We start from the raw sequence: 17,363 nt of genomic DNA, 5'->3' as shown, positions 1-17,363 counted from the left end.
CAATGAACCAATTTTATTTTTTGGAAGAGAAAAAAGATAAATAGTTATGGTATGAATCAGAAAATGAGAAGAAAACTAAGAGGGGTCCATCAAGCATACATAATCCAGCAAAAGATTCATCGAAGCTATCCCACTGAGAAAGAAGAGTCAGAGCTCTCCTGGCCAACATGAATGCCATCCTAACTGATTTGTCTTTAAGCTCTAGTATATTCATCTATTTTAAAAAGTATATATAAATAAACTGGAACCAGATTAAATTCATTGGCACCATATCTTGAATAGGAAATAATAACTCAGGTGCCTATAAAAGCCAAAAGGCAATGAAGATCCTAATAGTCATACAGTACTGCTGTGGAGGAGCTGCACAGCTGATCTGATGTCCCCTACTACACAGACGTTAGAGAGATTTTCTCCCTTATTCAATGTCCCATTTGTGCCTTCACAGATTTAAAACCAGGCCACATTAAGAAAGGTGATGCTATTAAAGAGGAATAACTTCTTTTGTAATTTCTGTCACAAACATTATGTCTTGAAGGAAATGGCCTGACCTAGCAATAACACTTAGGAATTATTACTTTTTGAAGCAGGAACAATATAAAGGATAAAAAAATCTTGTTCTGACTTTTCTTGAGTTTAATCCAATGTCATAAAATGCTATCATTATTTTGAAGTATATCCACATCAGGAAGTATGTTTTGGCATGCCTGTATTTTTAAGCATATGATGTCTGGCAATTAGGTGCTGAGGGAGAATAAAGTAATTTTTGCTCCAATTCTATTACTTGAAAGGATTTGTTTTGGCAGGAATCTTAACATAAAAACAAGATTAAACTTTTATTTTTTCCTTTTCATATTAATAATTCAGGATTAATAAATTCATAGAGCTCATTAGTCCAACAGATTGTCCTGATTTCAATCCTAAAATTTGGAGGCTATGATAACGCTAAGCAGAAGTTAAAAATTAAGTTGATAAGAAAAAATACTGTCCAGAAATTTGGACTTACAACTGTCAAGTAGCATTATTTAAATAAAAATCTTTGTTGGAATCCAAATTTTTGAATAGAGAAACAGAAGAAAACTAAAGTTTCAATACAGAAAAATTTATGATAATCTAATTTAGGGAAGGATTAAATCTTGTTCATAAAAATCATCAATGAATTTATAAAGTAACAATTTTTATGGTATCTAATAAAAGGTATTTTTCCCTCCTACTGCATATATAGTGGTCAGAGTCAGTTTCACAGCAAACAACCAAAAGAAACATGAAGTTTAAAATGTTCTGATTTTTGGTATCTTTGCAGTTAGCCAAAATGAGATATCATAAAGATATCATAATATAGGACAGAAAGAAATGCTTGTTAGTTAAGAAAGAATTAATTGTATTACATTTAATGTCCTCTGGATGAAGAATTTATTAAAAGTGAAAATAGCACAAAGCAAAGAAGACAAATATGTGCAGGGACAACACAAAACTGAAGAAACATACTACCTCTGGATTGTCTACATTTTCAATACAAAATACTCTATTTAATTATTTACTGTTATTAATGCTATATTGCAAGAGAGTATAATAAATAAAAGAACTGATAAAATATCACAAAATCATGATTTAAGCATAGAATTTCTCTATGTGGTATGTCAAAATAGCTAAATGGATGTTAAACATGTTAATGAGAAATGCTGTAAGTCTGCAGTGGAAATAAGTCCATAAACCACCATGTAAGGAAAGGAAAAGATGAACTCAGAATGGGAAATTGTAGTACAGAAAGAAATGCAGTTCTGCATCAATGGCAAGCGTATTTTTACCCCACTCAGTATCATGCATCCTTCTGGTGCTGTGTTAGGACACAGTGACTGTGTATAAGGTTGGTTACAGTCAACAAACAAGACTAAGATTTAAATATGTCGTTAATTCAGTTAACTTCTTACAGTATGGAAGAAAAGTTACAACATGCAACCTCTTTTTCAATACTTTGACAGTGTATTTTACTAAGTTATTTTTAAAGACATATATAAAACGAGCACAAAAAGCATTGTATAGATTTCAAATCCTGAGCATTTACTTGGGCTTTTTCCCTCACCCAAATTTCTATTTTAAATATTGCTTCAGATCATACTATGTAATTTATTTTCAGAAAGCTGCAATTTTAAAGGAAATTATCATTTCTAAGATAACTGAATGCATTATACAATTTACTCAGATTTACTTTCAGGATATTGCTTATCTTTAATTTTATGCCTTTATGTTTGAGTGCTTAGTGCTATCAGAAGTACAGATGATAAGGTTAATTAATTTGCTGAGTTAACTTTACATATTCATTTGAAATATGATCAAAAGATGTATAAAACTTTTGCTTTAGATTAAAAAAAACAAACCTAAAACATTCCTATGAATAGTATTTCAAGACAACATATGTGTTCAACTTATTTCTTCAGGCTTATTACTACAATATTCCATGGTAGTGATTACACACATCATACAGGACAAAGCCTGCAGTATTTCTTTCATGTACTGGCATCCATTAGATTCAAGCAGAACTTAAAAATGAAAACAAAAACACATTTGAAATTATATACGAAAGAATTCAGAAGTATTTCTTGACTGTCCATAAACTCATCCTCTACTGTCCCTTTCTTTATTCCCTCAAAATAAAAATTCATATTGATTCAAATATTTAAAGCATGGATTCTCTTAACAAATTGTGAAGGGGGAAATGAAAACTTACATTATGACCTAGTTAATAATATTCTGGGGCATATCGTCTCAGAAGATGATTACATTAGCTATCATGATTAATACAAATTTCTAACTGGACATCTGAAGGAAGGCTACATTTATTTCACTTGTAAAAATAACCTTACCAAAATATGTTGTTAAGAATACACCAAATGACAGTTTCAATAATCTGGAAAGGTCTGTAAAATGAGTGCTTTAATAAATTACTTACTTCAGCATCTACTATTACAAAGCATCATGGCAAGAGCTGTTGATAGTTAACTCTTATGGCTAAATCCTTCTAATTTTAATAGTGTAGCTCTGGCAAGAAATATGAAAAAGCCTATTAGTCTCAATTATTAATATCTAGGAAAGGACATTTCATATACTCACCCCTTTATCTCCTCTTGTTTTAGAATTAAATTTCACTGTTTTTAACCGGGCTCGTTCTTTCTTCTCAACTCTGTCAAAGTACAGAATGTTATTTTTAAAGTATACCAAAATATCTAAGGGTCTAACTAGAAATCATCAGAAATGATACTTTAGCATGGGGCATTTTTATATTCTAAAACCTTCAGAAACTGTTTAGGTTTGTATCCCCAAGTTAAAAATAATGTCTGGAAGTGAAATACAGGGCTCATTGCAAAACAAAAGCACTTGTGAACTACCAAAATACAGTACATGTGTACTTACAGATTAATTCATATTCTGTAATTATACTGAAATTATTATTAGGAACCACTTCTGAGTTTAGCAATTTTCTGGATTTTGTTTTTTGGTGTTTTTGTTTCAATATTAACTTAGCATGGGGCATGCATATATCCTAAAAAAAATCAAGCATGAGAGAGAGAGAGAAAGCAAATAGGGCAAAATGTTAACAACTGGAGAAAGTAGGTGAAGGATATGTGGGTGTTCCTTGTACTATTCTTCCTTGTGTATTTTGCTGTAGCTCTGAAATTTTTATTAAAAAATGGGAAATACAAAAATTAAATTTATCTCCAGTGACACATTTGTGTAAATACATAAAGTAACCAATTATGGTATACAAAAAATCTTAAAGAGCTTTAAAATACCTGTGGAAGGATATACAAGACTTGGTAATATTAGTTATCCCTCTAAAACTGAAAAGGGTGCCAGGAGTACAGTTTAAGAGGAAGCCTGTATAGCTTTAGATCTGAATTCTGAAACTTGTTAAAGTGTTAACTATTCAAAATAAGCAAGCCAATAAAATTAGATCAAAACAAATGTTTCATGTAGATTGCAATACCAACACGAACCTTATAAAATTTCATGTCAATTAAACTTTTTATCCTTAATTTCAACATAGCAATTATGTTAGTATATAGCAGGAAAACCTACCAAAATCATTTGTAAATAAATGCATTTTCTTCCTTATCCAGTGATACAGTTTTACTGTGAGTACAGAAGAACCGTAGCAGTCATGGACTTAACACTTGTTATTATTCTAGAACAATTCATGACATGACTAGAGAGTACATGGCATGATTAACTAATCTGTAATTTTGCCTAGGCACTTACTGAGGGGACTGCAAAACTAACATTTAGTGAGCCAAAGTTTACAACTTAAAATGGCTTTGTTTTCTCATACTTACCTTGTTCACTAAGTAGCTGAGTGACTTAAATTGTTGTTTATTTGTAAATACTGTTCCTGAATAAAAGCTGAAAACTGTATTAACTACAATTCCTTGGGCTATTATTAGAAGTAAAAAGGTTTAAGAGATAGTTTTCCTTAAGAAAATTCAAATTTTGAATACATTCAAAATAAAATGGCATAATCAGTTGTGGTTCCATATGTGGTTTACGGAAGGTAAATTATATTCTATAATGTTATTTGTGAATTTGGAAATTTAGAGGGGTCTTAAGTCTCCTGCAGCACTTCTGACTTAAAAACCCAACTTTATAGAATTTTTATGCTAAAGAGAAGAATCACTTTCTACCAAAGTCAGTGTATTTCTTATTTGTTGCAGACACACATAAAGCCCATGCACGATAGGAGGTGCCAAAGGATAAGACAATTTTTAGGAACTCTGACTTTGGTATTTAAGATGTGAGGTTTCTACTGACTCAATGAGGCACAGAGACAGAGGAAGCATTTCTGAATTTAAAGCAGACTATGTTCTATTCTAGGAAAAAAGTTATGCTGAGGGCTGCATTGCTAAAAAAGAGGAGTTGCTACCAAATATATGATCTAGCCAAATGATTGGATCTTGTTAAGAATATGGATCTAGCCAAGAATGGTCATCAATCCCCAAACCACAACTACAAATCTTGGTTATACCTTAATACTCCTACTCTTCAACTTCTATAAACAGTAATATAAATATATAGAGAGGCCTATAAATAGGTATATGATTTGGCACACTTATCAATTATCGACTCTTAAAATAAGTATTACATCATAAGCTTGACCTGATGTGAATTAGCCAGCTAGAATAAACATTAATGTCTCACTAATGATTTTTACAGGCTATTTTAAAACCTAAAAAGACTTTCAGGCAAAGATTTGCACAAATCAGACCTCAAAAATAAGTTATTTGGGGAGACATACAAACTGACATTTTAATACCTTTCCCACAAAAACAGGAACACTCAGCAGCATTTCATAGCCCTACAAAGGGTTCTTTATGCTGGGATCATCCTGTTCAAAGACTACTCCACTTAATCATTTTTGCCAGTAGATAGTAAGTATGTATCACTTATAACAAATGGTTAAAAGAAAGAGGAAAGATCAGGGAATGTACCAATACTTCTAAATTAAGCAAGGAAAGAGATGTGAAGCAAATACCAGATACTTCTAAAAATTTTAATTTAAACTTTCAATTTTCAAGTCTAAAGGAGGCAATTCACAAAATCAAAAATCCTGAAAACTGAGTAAGTTTCATTACCACCTGTCTGGATAAAGTACAGAAGCTTTTAAATCTTTCTCCCTCCAATGGTAAAGATACATAGTAAAGTTATTTAAATGTATTTATTTTGTTTTGAGCAACTAAATGGGAGCTTTAGAGAGATTTCTCTTTGGGGGCATCATATTCTTTAATTATGTCATTGGTTATAACATAAGGTGAACAAAATTAAATGACTGAAACACAATATGAAAAACCAAGCAAAAAAAAAATCACCCTCAGTGAAATAATTTTAAAAACCAACAATTATTTGTCTATGTTGCCCTACGTTCAAGTAGTAAGACTGTAATGGACTTATACTTACCTGCGTTTACTGGGAATTACCCCAACTTCGTCACTCTCCCCATCTGGTGTGACCTGCCTGGCTTGCCACCATTCATCATCAGAAGCATTAATAACATGGAGGATATCTCCAAATTTGAAGTTCAATCCCTGACTGGGAAGGCCACTGTCTTTAGTCTTGTCATAATCAAAAAGGGCTCTAGATGAAGAAGAAAAAAGTACATGTTTATTTGGTGTTTTTGTTTGTTTTAAAGATTTATTTATATTTTAGAGTGAGAGAGCGTGTGAGTAGGGGAGGGGCAGAGGGAGAGAATCTTCAAGCAGACTCCTTGCTGAGAGAGGAGCCCAATGAGGGTCTCCATCTCACAGCCTCTGAGATAATGACCTGAGCCAAATCCAAACATCAGATGCTCAACTGACTGAGCCACCCAGGTGTGCCCCCCACCAAGATTATTTGTTATCATATTACCAATATTAAGTTAACATGGGATTCTGAAAGTATATATATTTCAAATAATTAAACAATATACCATACTAGGCAAAATGATGCCAAGCTCAAGAATTTGCACTATAACAGACAAAAGACAAAAAAGAAATAGTAAAACTGACTTACAGTAAGTTATTTATTTGTATCCTAATTTCCAGTTGTCAAATTGAATAAATTATATTGTATTATATATAAATTATATTATAATTGTATATATATAAATTATATTATATTGTAAATGTAATTGCTAGGATTCTTCCCTTAAGAGAACTCCTTTGGATAAGAACTTAAGTATTGTACAATAATCAAGTAATAGAACACAATTTTTCTTTTTATCAAATTTTAAAAGATTTAACATTTTACAATTACTATATTAATACAGTTTATTTTTTCTAAAATATTTGGTGGGAGTTAAAGTCCTCTGTAGTTAGTTTTCATCATTGTTATTGACTGAAAATTTTATTGACTCTAGTTTTGTGAGTAAATGGAAGGAATAATTAACTGACAAAATAATCACTCTGTTAATCCAGTCTTATAGTGTATAACTAGTAACTCATATCTGTCAGGGATTTTGTTTGACCCAGTGTGTATAACCAAAATAAAGAGAAGAGTACCTTTTAATATTTATTCTTTGTTTATAAACTTAGGGCAACTCTCTAGGTTTATCTTCATTTTAGAATTCAATATGGCTTGCCACTGGATTATATTAAAAGCATTTTAAAAAATTTCTCATTCAGTATTGAGAGAAATAAGGTAGGATACCTAATTTTTCTTCTTTTTAAAATTTTTTATTATGTTATGTTAGTCACCATATCTCATTAGTTTTTGACGTAGTGTTCCAAGATTCATTGTTTACATGTAACACCCAGCACTCCATGCAATACATGCCCTTCTTAATACCCATCATTGGGCCAACCCATCCATTCCCTCCTCCCCTCTAAAACCCTCAGCTTCTCAGAGTCCATAGTCTCTCATGGTTTGTCTCCTCTTCCAATTTCCCCCCTTCATTTTTCCCTTCTTTCTCCTAATGTCCTCCATGCTATTCCTTATGTTCCACAAGTAAGTGAAACCATGTGGTAATTGACTTTCTCTGCTTGATTTATTCCACTTAGCATAATCTCCTCCAGTCCCATTCATATTGATGCAAAAGCTGGGTATTCATCATTTCTGATGGCTGAATAATATTCCATTATATATATGGACTACATCTTCTTTATCCATTCATCTGTTGAAGGGTATCTTGTCTCCTTCCACAGGTCAGCTATTGTGGACATTGCTGCTGTAACACTGGGGTGCATATGGCCCTTCTTTTCATTACTTCTTCATGACATTCTTCTTTGGGGTAAATACCCAGTGGTGCAATTCCAGGTTACAGGGTAGCTCTATTTTTAATTTTTTGAGGAACCTCCACACAGTTTTCCAAAGTGGCTGCACCAATTTGCATTCCCACCAACAGTGTAAGAGGGTTCCCCTTTCTCCACATCCTCTCCAACATTTGTTGTTTCTTGCCTTGTTAATTTTTGTCATTCTAACTGGCATAAGGTGTTATCTCAATGTGGTTTTGATTTGAATTTCCCTGATGGTATTGCTGGATCTTAGGGTAGACCCATTCATTGCTGCAGATTAGAGGAAGCTTAGTTGGGGTGTCTGAAGAAAGGGATATTGAAATAATTTATTCAGCAAGACTCTAGATATGCTCAGGAAGTAGAAGTGTATAGAATCCAGGTAGATGAGATCCAGAGATAAGTTACAGCAGAGAAAACGGAAGAACTGGTAGAAACACTTCATATAGCACTCAGACCCTCAGATTCCTTCTCCTGTTCCTAAACCCATAGAAGATAAGAGGTTTAGTTTCCAAAGAAACAGAACTTGAGAAGCTCTGTACTTTGGAACTTGGTGGGGAGAGGAAAGTGCTAAGTGGGGAGAGGAAAAGTGCTAAACTAAAAACAGATTTTTTTTTTTTTTAAAGATTTTATTTATTTGAAACAGAGATAGAGAAAACGTGGGGAGGGGCAGAGGGAAAGAGAGACGAAGAAGCAGACTCCTTGCTGAGCAGGAAGCCTGATTTGGGGCTTGATCCCAGGATCTGGAGATCATCGCTTGAACTGAAGGCAGAGGCTTAACCCACTGAGCCACCCAGGTGCCCCTAAAAATAGATTAAAAAGGAATCTGCAAGCAAAATGCTGTGGCTAGTTTTAAGACGTCTAATATTCCTTTTCATAGGCTCTGAGACCTAGTGTGAAGGTATATGCCGCTGAACCCTTGAATGCAGATGCATACTGAAAACTCAAGTACTAGCAACCTGTCTTATATTGGGCAAGGGATTAAGGATTCTTTTCTAGAGATATTTAATGACCCCAAAGAAAAAAATGACCTGGGGTGGGAGAGGGCAATGAACAAAGATAATTATTTTCTAGTTAAATGTACTAGCTTCACTAAATATATATATATTTAAAAATTTTATTTATTTATTTGATAGAGAGAGAACACAAGCAGAGGGAGAAGCAGGCTCCCCACTGAGCAAGGGAGCCCATCTGGGCTAGGATCACTAAATATTTAAAGATCACTTCAGAGAGGGGTACTTGGGTGGCTCAGCCCTTAAGCATCTGCCTTCAGCTCTGGTCATGACCCCAGGTCCTGGGACTGGATCCTGGCAGGAATCCTGCATCCCCCTCTCCCACTCCAGCTGCTTGTGTTCCCTGTCTCTCTGTCAAGTAAATAAAATCTTAAAAAAGATCACCTCTTATATAAAAAATAAGAAAACAAGTAAACTAGAAAAGAGAAATACAGAGAAAGCAGAGAATCTGAGAAGGAGAATATTAGAGAAGCATGGGAAGGTATTATGTCTATGAAATAAAGGATGACAAAATAAGATTAAATAAGAAGGGGCTCTCAGAAAATAAAATAGGCTATTATACCCTCCCCTACACCCCAAATTCTCTATGAAGAAGGCGGCAAAATAAAGTCAATTTCAGACATGCTAAGAGTAAAAAGTATCCCCCACACACCCCTTCCTTAATATTTATTGAAGAATGTGCTTTGGTAAAATAAAAGTTAAGTTGAGAAAGAAAAGGTGGCATCTCAAAAACCAACGGTGACATAGCAGAGATCTAAAAGGAATAGGACAGTGGCAAAGCAAGTCCTATGTCAGACCTATACAGCAAGTCTATAGAGGAACAATCCAGACTGGAGCGGAAAGATGGAAAAAATCGAGGTGCCCAAGTGGCTCAGTTGGTTCAGCATCCCACTTTTGATTTCAGCTCAGGCTGTGATCTCAGGGTCATGAGATCAAGCCCCATGTTGGGCTCCACACTGGCTAATAGCCTGCTTAAGATTTTTCTCTCTCCCTCTGCCTCCTCCTGCCTGCCCCTCTGGCTCACATATGCTTCTATTCTCTCTCTATCTCTCACACACAAGATGGAAAAAATCTAAAGTGGTAAGATCATACGTGCAATCATGTTTCATCATGTGAAAAACTCTAGAGAATTGTAAGATAAAGATATTTAATAATAAATGCACAATTAAGCAAACAAAAATGACACAATTATTATGCCCACAAGAAATGAAGGTTGAAGAAAGGAAGCATGGTCATAATATTTCAGTAAGTAATGACAGATACTACATAGTCACATGACTCTAAATGCTTTTAATTTTATTAGCAGTGATGGCACTATGATTAATAGAGGAAGAGGCAGAATGGTTTGATATGAAAGAGACAGTTGTTATCTCCATAGCAGTAAGTCCATAATGTCCAAAGTTGGTAAACTGGAAAACAGCAGTATATGCATATTATTTAGAAATACAGAGAGAAAGGCAAGGGAGTTTGTTAAGAAAATGGAGATGTTTATTTCTAGATAATGTAATTGGAGATTGTCTGGAGGTGACAGTTATTTTTCATTAAATTTTTTGGTAACATATAACTTGTAAAAATATTTATTCCTTTTTTAAAAAATAAAAAGGAAAGAGGATTCATTAAATGTACCCAAAATAATTATAACCTAATGTTTTGATTTTTGTGTCTTTTTAAGTTTTTTCTATCTAATCACTTATTAAATAAGGCAACACATAATTATACTAAAATTAGAAAAAGAAGAAGAAAATTAAAGAAGATGGGTGCCTGGGTGGCTCAGTCAGTTAAGCAGTTGCCTTTGGTTCAGGTCATGATCCCAAGGGCCCTGGAATAGAGCCCTGCATGGGGGTCCCTGATCAGTGGAGAGCCTGCTTCTCTCCTCTGCCTCCCACTCTGTTTACTTGTGCTCTCTGTCAAATAAATAAATATCTTTAAAAAAAAAAAAAAAACGAAAGAAGGAGAGTATAAACAGAAATGTTATTCCTTTTTCTGTGGATATCAGTACTACATAAAATATTTTAAGGACTCTGGAAAAGAATATGTTTTTTAAATATATATATGATATATACATATTTAATAAATATAGCAGGAATTGGTGGAGGGAAAGAAAAATCTGAAACACTAAAAGGTAGGGCAGAAGGAATGGTAGGGGTAGGAAAAGAAAAAGTAAAGAAAGTGAGAAAAATTTCCTTTTATTCTTTTATCACAGAATAAAATTATTTGAGAGAATAAATAATATATGTAAACAAATACAGAGTACACGTTTGTTTGTATAAATGTTTTTATACACATATGTAAACATGTATGGGATACTTGCCTATTTTACAGAACATATATCATCTCTCATCAGAAGAATAAATACAACACACTAGGAAATGTTCCTCAATAGTATCAGAAGGAATGAAAAAATAATGAAAAATTGTAGAGATCACCTGCAGCCATCTACTACAGTTAAAATAATAGTATAAAAGTACTGAGTAAAAGCTCTGCTAAAAAAAAGGTGCATACAGAATACAAATAGGTCATCTATCGGTAAGAACAGTTTATATACTAATGGTATCTATTTACTATTATTAGATTTAAGCTATCGCATTAATTAGTTATAGAAAAATAAGGTTGACTTCTCCCAAATATTCAAAAAATGCATGTAGAAGTTTCCTGAATCTGTGTCCTTTACTGAGGTTATTCACATTTTAAGCTATTATTTCCATATGCTCTCTTTGCTATTATGGAAATTGCTACAGTAACTCAATGTTACTCAAAACATTTTATTATGAAGAATATAAGTGAAAGTAAGTGTTGGATGTTATGATATACCAAGATACAGTATAGTCACTCATCATTATTCAAGGGGTTGTATAACTTTCATTAATACAATTATGATAACAAAAGATACACTCAGGAAATCAATCATAAAATTATGTTTCTTGATATGCAATATATTTTTCTTTCTTTTAAAAAAATTTTATTTTTAAATAATCTGTACACCCAATACGGGACTCAAACTCACAACTCCGAGATCAAGAGATGCATGCTCCACTGACTAAGCTGGTCAGGAGCCCCTGCAATGTATTTTTCTATAGTAAAACTAAGTCATAGTAAAAAATGTGAAGGAATCTGCATGCATAAATAAGGATTGCCATAATTAGAAGTAAAAAAAATTTACCTGACATAGAGGGATCGCTTCTGGCTAGTTCGAAGAGAACCTGATCCTGAACTAATGCTACTATTCATCATCTGCTCCCGTAAGTCATGTATTTTGGCTTCAAAACGACTGTATTCTGATGGGAAAAAAAATAAATTTATACTTTACATTCTAAAAAATAAAGTATTTGAAAATAAAGTGTTAAATATGTTAGTGGTCTTATATTTGATTAAATGTGGTTAGAACCTTAAAAGAGTAACCTGTGTAAGATTTTGGCCAAAATGCAAACTTAAAAAAAATTTTTTTTTCTTCTAAATGTACCATAAGTTAGAACTGGCTGAATGAGAACTTTCTCATATGCTATTTTAAAGTTCATATCACATTTAATCAAGTAAGACAACTTTCATGCATCAAAATACCAGTATGAATCTCATATTACTATCTAATTTAACTGTAAATTTTAAAAATTAAAACTCATAATTTATTCTGATTTTTATACCTAAAAAGAACATACCTAATATGATTTGTAATAGATTCTTCGTTTACTGCCTTTTTCCCCTTGAGGAAATCATTACTTTTATGTGATTAAATACAGAACTTGTGTACAATCAATAGACAGCAAAAATATGTCTTAAAAATTAATAAATCAAATTTACTTTAATACATTTTATAAATTTATAAATTTTTAAAATGCCAAAATAAGACACAAAGCAATTTGGATAAACATTCTAAGATCGTTTTTATATAAAAACAAGTATGATTATGAAGATGAACTATTTTAGGCTATATCATAAAAACTACCTAATCTATTAAAACCTTAGGCACTTTTTCAAATATATTGCAATTATACACTTACACACTCTTATACCTTCTTATTTATAATAAATTATTTTAAAGAAATTAGATTAGATATCAGATTTTCTTATAAAACCAGTCTTATAGCAAGAGCAAATACCGTGCTTGGGAGTTTGTATAGTTTAAGACGACAAGAGTTAAGAGTAAGCATGAATACTGTGGAGGTAGTCTTCCTCCCACGGAAGTCATCAAATTTGTTTCTCAGGTACTAAGATTAACTGAAACAACAATTTATCAAAAAACTCAAAAACATTTAAAAGCTCACATTAATATGTAATAAAATGTTATTTTTCTTTAAAAATAGAAAATTTTAAATATAAATGTTAATAGACAGTATAATGTATCCATTACAATTCAACAATTAACAACTCATGGCAAACCATATTTGTGTAGACACAGCTGAGATACAGAAGACTGACGGATGGAGATAGGGATAAAAATACAAAATGAAGTTTGAGTTTACACTGGTTCTTCTTTTTTAAAAGTTTTATTTATTTAAGTAATTTCTACACCCAACATGGGGCTTGAACTCATGACTCCTGGATCAAGAGTGGCATGCTCCTCTGACTGAGCCAGTCAGGCACCCCTATACTGGTTCTTCTAATTAAAAATTAGGACTGTTAGATTTTTAATTAATCTATTCTATCTTACATCTGTATGTGTTTTCTTGTATAAGAGGAATTCTAGTTCTCAAGACACTGGGAATAACAGAGTACTGCATGGTGAGTTACATTTTATCCAATATTACATTCACAACGGCTTTAAAATAACAACACCAACAACAAAGACCATGGCATCATTATTGAAAACAGCTAATTACTTTCCCTACTTCTTTTTTATCTTACTTAGAGCACGGTCTATAGAGACACAGAGAGAAAGATACAGTTTAATAGTTGTTTTAAAGTGGCTCTGAATAGTTCCTCCCTAGGTGCTAATGTTGCCAACTGGATATATATTTAGGTCCATTCTTTCTTATTTAATTTCACCTTTAATTTTTAGGGGTTGATCTTTAAATTTTTCACTGTTTTTAATAGGTAAGTAAAATAGTTCCAAGGTTGTATCTGTAAAACAAGGATATTAAAGATAAAGTTTAGCTTCCAGCCCTCTCTCCTACCCTACTCTCTCCTGGTCACTATATATAAAAACATTTTAAGAAAGGTTTATTCTTCCAGGGGCACCTGGGTGGCTCAGTTGGTTGGGCATCCAACTCTTGATTTTGGCTTGGGTCATGATCTCAGGGTTGTCAGATGGAGCCCTGTACTGGGCACTATGCTGAGTGAGGAGTCTGCTTAAGATTTTCTCTCTCCCTCTCCCTCTGGCCCTCCACCTGCCCAAAATTCCCTCTTCTAAAAAAAAAAAAATTAAAAATTGAAATAAAAAAAAGTTTATTTTTCCAGTTTTAGTAACAGAAGGAGATACATACATATATACATACATATATATGTATGTATAAATATAGTCACAAATACTTATTCTGTTATTTTAATATATGTAATATATAATGTGTGTGTATGTAATATATAATGTATATATATACACACACACACACAATCATATTGCTCGTTTCTTAAACAGTAACCTACACATTTCTCCGAACATGCTTATTTTACTTAACAAGTACATTAACAGTCTTACTAGCAGTAAGAGTAAGGACACTGTAGAGTAGCATATATATAGACATCTCTCATTCTTTTAATGACTATATAGTTCTTTTGCGTTTAACCTTCATTTCTTTGTTACAAAAAGATACTGTAAAGAGATTCTGCTTTATCGGCAAATCTGAAAATTGTTTTCTTTGAACATTTAAAGTAACTTTTGATATAACTGAAGTTGTTTGATCTCAGTTCTATTCATACTATTTTATGATTTATATATACGCAAACCTGCTATATGAGTAGTTGTGTCAGAGTGTATTTTCCCAAGGTACGTGCTTGCATCCCACATGTTCTTATACTATGTGACCTTGATGTTCTTCCATCAAGAGGGTGGAGTCTAGTCACCCTCTCCTTGAATCTTGGCTGGCCTTGTGACTCCCATGCAAATGAACATGGTAGAAATGATTATGCCATGAAACTGTTGCCTGTTTCTTTAGGGATGCTTGTTCTGAGGGGAAGTCAGATACCATATAAGAAGTCTGATAACCCACAAAGCACCATGCTGCAGAGGTCCCATGACGATGTTCTGAGCCCAGACTTTCAGCTAGTATCACCAAGGCACAGGACAAGGGGAGTAAAGCCATTCTGGACCCTCACCCACCAGCTGAATCCCATTAAGTGACCTCAGTGTATGGACACTATTTGACTATCCAGACAAAATCGTGACTGAATTCCTAATTTACAGAATCCATAACATGCTTATTGTTTTAATCCACTAAGCTCTGGAGTAGCTACGAAACAAAAGTAACTAGAATACACTCTTGTTGTGCAGTCTCTTTGTTTAGACACACACAAACATAAAAGAACAAGCCTTAAAATTATAAATACATACTAAATTCCTAAAATGAAGAACTACATATAAATTTATATTTATAAATGTATTTATAATACATGTGTATTTATAAAGATACTAAATTATCCCAAACATTAATATTTAATATTTCATAAAATATTCATACCTAATAAAATATATTCAAATAAATTTTATATACTCTCAAAGATAAACATATAATTATACAATTTATATTGTTTATTCTTCTGTTCTAACGGTAATCTTTTGTTCACTATGAGCAATCTCCACAGAGCCTAACTGAAATATCTGTTTATATCCAGTTAAAAACTTTAAACCATTTAGAAAACTTATGCTATTTTTATAGGATCTTCAAATTTTCCCCATTTTCTGATAATTGTACTTTATCCAAATTGTCAGAGCATACAATCTTTTCCAATTATATACTCTCCTCCTTACAACTAAATTAAGGACTGCTAGCACCAGTCCTTAGGGCAGCACCCCTCCCATCATTTTGGGTGTCTGAAGTTTGTTCTTTCGTCTCAGAGTGACCTAAATATCAGTCTGTTGTTTATACATTTGATTGCAGCTTTTATATGTGAAAGTCTATTTGATTCAGTTTCTTTCTTTGATTCTTTGAGTATGTTGACTCTACTGTTTCCTATGAGCCACTGCTGAATGAAGTTCTAATGACTACCTCATTTTCTTTCCTCTAAATGGTATTTTTGGGGGGGTGGGTGGGGCTGGAATTCCACTGGATTTTTTACTTTTTTGAGATTTTTTGTTATCATTTATTTGTGAAGTTAAAAATGAGTGGTAGAAAGTAAAAACTGCCATACAACTTTTGGTTTCTCAATTTGTTTTCAGTTTCAATGTCATCCTGAACAGATGGAACAGGACGGACTGGTCCTGGGAGGGGATTGATCCCAGGGGAATGGAGCTGGGAGGAGAAGGAAAAGCAGGGAGGCTAAGGGGCTTCTGGGGGGTTGGAGGGTAGGGTATGTGTATGTATTTTTCTTTTAATCCCACTAATTTCATGAGAGTATTTCCCTGTGCTAGTTATCACCTTAGGTAAACAGAATGTTTTGATATGTAGTTTTTTTTTTTTTCAATTTTAGAGAGTTTTTTCTTCTTTATACATTTTATATGCATTGTTTTTTTTTCCCCTGTGAAACTCCCACATGTATGTTGAATATTCTTTCAATTCAGAAATCCTGACAGGTGCCCCTGTTAAACTTAATTTTTTAAAATACATTTTTTCTGGGCACCTGGGTGGCTCAGTGGGTTAAAGCCTCTGCTTTTGGCTAGGGTCATGATCTCAGGGTCCTGGGATTGAGGCCCATATCAGGCTCTCTGCTCAGCAGGAAGCCTGCTTCCTCCTCTATCTCTGCCTCTCTATCTACTTGTAATCTCTGTCTGTCAAATAAATAAATAAAAAATCTTAAAAAAAACACATTTTTTCTTTACATGTAAAAATTTTATGTTTTATCAACTCACTTATGCTGTTCTTTCATATACTCCATAATTATTTTATTTTATTTTTTTGATTTTATTTGTTTATTTGACAGAGATCACAAGTAGACAGAGAGGCAGGCAGAGAGAGAGAGAGAGAGAGGGAAGCACGCTCTCTGCCGAGTAGAGAGAGCCTGATGCGGGACTCAATCCCAGGACCCTGAGATCATGACCTGAGCTGAAGGCAGCGGCTTAACCCACTGAGCCACCCAGGCGCCCCATAATTATTTTTTAACTTGTTTTGAAATATTAAGGTTATACTTTTCATTTATTTCATGGACACGTTTTTCTGGTATACTTTCATTATGGAGATGTTATTCTGATCCTTATTTTCATTTTTTCAAACAGTTTTCCATTGGATTCAGTACTGATCCTTTTCTGTTATTCATTTTTTTAAAAGATTTTATTTATTTATTTGACAGACAGAGATCACAAGTAGGCAGAGAAGCAGGCAGAGAGGGAGGGAAGCGGGTTCCTTGCTGAGCAGAGAGCCTGATGTGGGGCTCCATCCCAGGACCCTGGGATCATGGCCTGAGCAGAAGGCAGAGGCTTTAACCCACTGAGCCACCCAGGCGCCCCTCTGTTATTCATTTTTATATTGAACTAGTTTTCCTGAACTTTTATTTTTATTTTTAAATACTTTATTTG

General features: G+C 33.4%; 1 protein-coding gene across 15 annotated transcripts in view; it reads right to left on the bottom strand.

The window, feature by feature from the left end:
* DLG1 (discs large MAGUK scaffold protein 1) overlaps positions 1–17,363 on the bottom strand; it is a 255,607-nt gene that overhangs the window by 32,044 nt on the left and 206,200 nt on the right. For all 15 annotated transcript variants that reach the window (XM_045088103.1, XM_045088104.1, XM_045088102.1 and 12 more), the window contains 3 exons: positions 11,925–12,039; positions 5,944–6,120; positions 3,109–3,178 (listed from right to left, as the gene is read on the bottom strand). In XM_045088103.1, the coding sequence (XP_044944038.1) occupies positions 3,109–3,178; positions 5,944–6,120; positions 11,925–12,039 (362 nt within the window). The remainder of the gene's footprint in view (positions 1–3,108; positions 3,179–5,943; positions 6,121–11,924; positions 12,040–17,363) is intronic.

Source organism: Mustela putorius, unplaced genomic scaffold (genome assembly GCF_011764305.1).
Source record: "Mustela putorius furo isolate JIRA1106 unplaced genomic scaffold, ASM1176430v1.1 tig00003834_pilon_pilon_pilon, whole genome shotgun sequence".
Lineage (NCBI taxonomy): Eukaryota > Metazoa > Chordata > Mammalia > Carnivora > Mustelidae > Mustela > Mustela putorius.
The sequence above is the reverse complement of the archived record's forward strand: the minus strand, read 5'-3'. Positions and strand labels throughout refer to the sequence as shown.